Below are 6,000 nucleotides of genomic sequence, written 5' to 3'. Positions count from 1 at the left end.
AGTGCTGATTCTTAACATAGGTGAAAATTAATTGCAAACTAGGTAACTTTTAATATTTTTTTTAATAAAATGTAATTCAGAAAGGCACGTTTGGTGGAGATTATACATAAATTTCAAATTACAGTAACATCTCAACAAATCGAATATCAACTTATTGACTCGAATTTCAAGACGTTCATGTCAAGAAGTATTTGACGGGGAATGACGGGATTGTGGTCTCGGAAACCTACTGTCAGTAAGACGTCAATACATTTTATTTAGACTGTTGTTTGAAATATTACTTATCGAGCCTAAATATTTATACTAAAGTACCTAAGTAGTTTTAGACATTTATTAATTACAATCCTTTGCCGCGAATGGCGCGCTTAAATTACAAAGTCAAGCGTCAGAATGAATGTGAGGGGACACAAACGTCGACATTTTAGTAAGGCTAGTGTTGAGTCAATACACTGCCTCATTTCCGGATTTTCTTTCTAACACATATTAGGTACCTTTTAAAGGTTTTTAAAATCGATCTGTCATATATTTGTGTTTGCTGTGTTATTTTCACTAGCAAAACACTTATACAAAGTATATTGTTAACTTATTTCTTGAGTTTGTATACTTCTTACGGCAATAAAATCTTACGATTAGCTGACACACAAATCAAGTTAAGCTATCATGACGCAGTATTAATGAAACTGTGAATTCGCACTGTATAACCGTGGGTTTCCGAGACCACAATCTTCGTTTAAAACTTATTGTTTACTCTCTTCTGTCAAAGATAGATAGAAGAGAGACAGGGAGACGATATGTTAACAGAGATTTTGTTCTCAGAAACCAACGGTAAATATTCATGTAGTCTTCATATATCTTTTAATGCAAATATTTCAAATTCACGTAAAAGAAATAAAAAGAAAAAAGCTATTATATTATATTATCAAATATCATCACCATAATTACCTAGTTCCTTTGTTGCTGGTACGTTTGATATTAACGTATTTAATACTATTCAACCAGTTTCCACTAAGGAAACACGCACAAAAACATGTCTCAGATATTTTAGGGAATGGGGAAAATATGGACACGGTCACGACTACAATAACAAAGACACCATTCGTAAAATCAAACAATATCTTTGTTTGCAATATTTTTAACAAATTATTTCTCTATATATTTATTAACATTATTTACATTAAAGGTACAAAAAAGGCACTTCTTCAGCCTGTTTATAATTAAATAAACTATCTATGTGAAATAAATTATAATTGATAACTTTTGAATATTTAATAAAAGAGTACATTTTTCAGTGCATTATTAATATTGCAGCGTATGTCGCCTTAACTAGAAGACGGGGTTTAATCAAAGTACATTTACTACGAAGCGATTCCATAAAGAAGTTCAAAAATGTATAGAACTGACAAGCGACAATCACGAGACTTCATTAGCTTACTATACGTCCCCAACGAGGAGCTCGGAGCCTACCCTAAGTTAGGGGTGACTAGGCCATAGTTAACGCTGGTCCAGTGCAGGTTGACTCACGATTTTTCTTTTACCTTCACGTGTCTTATCGAAAGTTATTGGCCGTTCTCTACATTTTTGAAGTTCCATAAAGGAATCATTTCTTAGCGAATGTACTTTGTTTATCGCCTAATGTCAATAAAAACTAAAAAAAAAAATATCGCGTATAGTTTATAGTTAAAAGTTAAATAGTTGTGTAAAAGTGCACTTTTCCTTATTGTTAATTGCAAGTAACAAGTAACTCTAAATTATAAAAAATATTGCTTTTAATAATTTTCATTTCTACAAATATAACACAATTTAAAAGTTGGTTTGTAAGGAAATTCTTTACATACGGTACATGTATTCCTTAAAGTTATATAGCTATAATTCGGTTTAATACCAAAACAACGGCCTTATCGGTAAAGACTTTGTTATATCGTTTGGAATTGCATACGAGTCACATTCTCATGTTTTAAATACAGGATAATTTAAAATTAAATAAGTATGCCTACAATATATAACAAAGTAAAATTATAAAGGCACTTCTACACTACGGCACACTTACACTTACAAGTGCTATAGTGTGTACCAACCTTAATATAATAATTTCTTTTTAACGCAATGCATTAAATTCACAATGCTAAAAAAAATCAGTTCACATAGTTCTTCCACTTTATCACTTGAACCAAAAACTTTTGGTTTTTAGTTCTTGTTTACACGGCCATTTCATTGTACGGCCTACGCCTAGCTTGCGGGTCGGCTGCGATCCCGTTGAGCCCATTGCCCTGGTGCCCACGGGAACTTAACTGTCAGAGATCTGTTAACCACAAAATCATATAAATTGGAACCTTTCAAAGAAAAGAGTTTCAACCCTTTAGAGGTCCCAGAAGACTTGTAACTTGTGGGACCAAGATAGAGATTTCTTAAACAGAGAAAAAACTATGCACCAGACAGAATTAAAAGAAAAAAAGACTATTAATTCCTTTAGTATTCAAAGTCAAAGAAAAATTACGTATCATGCTAATTAATGAGTAAGTAAGTTAGAGGCATTTAATTTTTTTTTTTCAATAATTTTAATAATTAATTTAATGTGAAATTCCACTGCTGTAACACTCGTATTAAAAGATATGTTTGTCGTAATAAAAATAAAGATATCTTTTCGTAGTGTGTTTTGTTATTAGAAATCAATAGTTTACAATTCCTTTTAAGTCGCAAAATAAAATGGATTAATTGTATCATACAATTGTTAGTTTGTAACACATGAAGTATTTATTATATTTACCACATGCTAAACTTATAATTTCCATTACCCATAGTTTCCTGCTGCAGTTCCAGTTTGTACGCTGGGTTGTCGTACGGCGGCAGGGAGGACTCGCGTGGTGCTGATGGCACGGCTGAAACATTTACTTTTGCATTGTAATTTGGACTACATACAATATTTACAGGTTCCTTTGGATACAAATGCGCTATAAACTTTAAAGTTGACAACACTTATGAATATACAGAATTTCATAAAAGTGTGGTAAAAATATCTCATTGTAAACAACTCAACTTTATAACATAGAAACCTGAAAACCTGAAACCTCCTAACCTCACTAATCAATCTGATACTTTGTAACGAAAGCGAGCAATTCGCGCTCAATGACTCTAATTTATAACGTCTAGAAATGTGTGATAAAGTAATATTATATATAATGTGAAATGAAGAAATATTTTGATATTTTCTAATTTTAGATAAAGTTTGTTCATTTTTGACATTGAAACTTTTAGTACAAGGAATAGGTATTTAAAAATGATGCAAAAGTTATCGCGTAGTCATGTATACTCACGCGTGATGGGCACAGATCGCGGCCGGTGTCGTCTGACCACGACCAGTAGCAGCAGCAGGGATGTGAGGGCGCCCAGCGCTGCCACCACGCCCACAGCCACCAATGCGCCGTAGTAGTCTCCACGCGGCGGCCCACCACGACCACCGGACACTGACGACGCCTCTATTATGTCTGCAAACACGTATTTTACAAGCTTTAGTTCGCGTGTAAATGAAATAAAACCTAGTTAATAGTATAGATACTAGCTCAAAACTTTTTCTAGACTGTTATCTATTTCTGATCCAAATATCAACCGGATTCGTTCAGCCATATTGGAGTTACGTGGTTATAAACTTTCATTCAAACACAATTATTATTATTATTTTATAGTTTCATTAAAGACCTATCGAATTGTTCCTGTTCAATTGTTTCTCCAATTAATTATATCGTCTAAAAGTACAAGTTACTCACTGTCCACAGTCTCCGGAGAGTTCTCAGACTTGGTATGTATCTCTACAACGTTACTTGTCTTTACTTTGCCGTTCGTCAGGTACAGTTCAAGCCACACTCGGCATCTGAAAGAAACATAATGTAGACATAAAAAGTTTGTCAAAGCTAACAATATAAATTATGAACCACCTACTTCAATGCAAGTGCAATAATAAACTTTTTTTACAGTTAAAGCAATAGGAATAACGTAAAACGTACTTAGAGTTAGGTGTAAGTCCATTAAGTGTGACAGTGGGTGGGAGGTCTCGTGTTGCCAGTCGGAAATCGTCATGTTCTTTGCGCGAGGAACCGCAGGCGTGCGCCGCCCGGTATATCCTGACCCAGCGCTCGGCGGGAGCGGGAACGCCGTGCCACATTAGCTCCGCAGCGACTGAGCCCACTGTATGCACCTCTACTGTCACGGTCCAGTTGTAAGGATCTAGAACATTCCATTATTTTACAAATAATATTTTATAAATAACATTCAAATGACGAATTCGCGTCGCTGGTGATGATTTCGTAATAATACGTATAATAACTTTAACGGGTTTAAGACTGAAATAAAATTTCGTTTTATTTTTAAATTAGATGACGTCATAGATTATCTTAATTCCATAATCAATGTCGTCGATTTACATGAATATTTCAATACTATTTGTCAAGCATCGATGGTTCAGTGGTAGAATGCTCGCCTGCCACGCGGGCGGCCCGGGTTCGATTCCCGGTCGATGCAATCTTTTTTTATGTATTAGAAATGTTCCTTTACACTTTTCTTATTTACTGTAGGTTTTACTGCCTACAAAATAAATTAATTTTGTTTTTGAGATATATTTTTGTATCGGCTTTGAATATACTTACCACCGCAATTAGAGCAATAAGGTACTGTTAATGTCTTTATAGAAAGGCCTGTATTTACATACCAACATAAGGCGAGGTGGTGAACTCGACTTTGGTTGCATCGTACAGTTCAGTGAGCGCGCGCGGCGGCGGGATTAGCACTAGCTCGGCCTCGTAACGTGCTGCAGGCCGCAGGGCGCTCAGTTCGGCCTGCGCACGCGCATGGTGCAACACCTCCGTCATACTGTAGATCGGCGTGCCCACAGGACGGTACCTGATGGCAAAATTTATCATAATAAGTATATCTAATCTGGGACCAAAAAGTGAACCACGTAAAAGTTTCCAATTGGTCCTTCCGTCACAAAATATCTGTAGTTAATTTAAATTTTTAAATTGCAAAATTACGTCGCTGCATGACTGAGGTGTACTTAGTCAAGGTTAGATAGAGGTTAATGATATTTTTCGTTCATAAATGTTATTCACCAGGCTACTCGCAGCCCCTCGACTCACATAGAACATCGCGGTGAGCTGTGAGCTGTTAAATTAATAGTTGAACCGCAGCTCAACCGTTCAAGTCTATTCGTAACTTTTGTATCGGTTAAGAGCTAATTTACACACGTATACATACCGAACTTGAATTCCATCAATATACTGCAGTTCATCATCAGTGAAGTGCCGCCAGCTGAGCCGCGCGGTGGTATCGTTAACTTCAACCACTGTCAGTCTGCTGTTGATCTCACGTCGCTTCTCTTCCTCAGCCTGAACCTTAATTAAGAAAATGAACACCATTATGTTTAAGTAGCACTAATATGTTCCACTTACACAAAGCTAGTGGCGTTATTCATTCTATTATAACGTCCAACGACTTGAAACCCCATTAACCGTAGGTTTCTGATACCAATATTTCAGTATAAAACATATCGTCTATAATCTTTGACAAAACAGAGATAACAATATGGTTTAAGCTGACATTTTGGGTTCAGAAACCTTCGGTAAGAAAAGTTGGGATGACATGATATTACGTAATAGATAAGATTACATTTGAACTCACCACTGGTAAATCTAGAGTGCGCACATTGAATACATCACTCTCTGGCTCGACGGGCAGATTGTGTAAGTACAGTTTGCCTCGTATTTTATAAGTGGTTGAAGGCTTCAAGCCAGTCAGTCTGAAGTCCAACCTCTGTGTGCCAAGTATTTCATCCGCAGGTGCAAATATTTGGGAATACCAATGAGATATATCCTCGTCCCTGATGAGAAATATAATCAGTTAATACTTTTAAATAACTTAGCAGTCGACCGCGACACAAAATTTTAAAAACATAATTAGTAGCCTATATGTTCTTCCAGGCTTGTTGTTTTATATGTATGCCAAATTTCATCG

The 6,000-nt window shown here is 35.9% G+C and overlaps 1 protein-coding gene and 1 non-coding gene across 5 annotated transcripts in view; one reads left to right on the top strand and one right to left on the bottom strand.

Moving 5' to 3' along the window:
- Positions 1 to 1,511: 1,511 nt before the first annotated feature.
- Positions 1,512 to 6,000, bottom strand: part of sas (stranded at second) — a 39,985-nt gene continuing 35,496 nt past the window's right edge. For 3 of the 4 annotated variants that reach the window (XM_013315546.1, XM_013315549.1, XM_013315548.1), the window contains 8 exons: positions 5,668 to 5,866; positions 5,245 to 5,381; positions 4,700 to 4,890; positions 3,999 to 4,218; positions 3,762 to 3,865; positions 3,312 to 3,482; positions 2,765 to 2,876; positions 1,512 to 2,299 (listed from right to left, as the gene is read on the bottom strand). In XM_013315546.1, the coding sequence (XP_013171000.1) occupies position 2,299; positions 2,765 to 2,876; positions 3,312 to 3,482; positions 3,762 to 3,865; positions 3,999 to 4,218; positions 4,700 to 4,890; positions 5,245 to 5,381; positions 5,668 to 5,866 (1,135 nt within the window). In that variant the 3' untranslated portion in view covers positions 1,512 to 2,298. The remainder of the gene's footprint in view (positions 2,300 to 2,764; positions 2,877 to 3,311; positions 3,483 to 3,761; positions 3,866 to 3,998; positions 4,219 to 4,699; positions 4,891 to 5,244; positions 5,382 to 5,667; positions 5,867 to 6,000) is intronic. The other variant, XM_013315547.1, reaches the window with a different exon arrangement.
- Positions 4,442 to 4,512, top strand: TRNAG-GCC (transfer RNA glycine (anticodon GCC)). The gene has a single exon. It is a non-coding gene; the product is annotated as a tRNA-Gly (tRNA).

This window comes from Papilio xuthus, unplaced genomic scaffold (assembly GCF_000836235.2).
Source record: "Papilio xuthus unplaced genomic scaffold, Pxut_1.1 DF826961.1, whole genome shotgun sequence".
NCBI lineage: Eukaryota > Metazoa > Arthropoda > Insecta > Lepidoptera > Papilionidae > Papilio > Papilio xuthus.
This window is presented reverse-complemented; position numbering and strand designations above follow the sequence as displayed.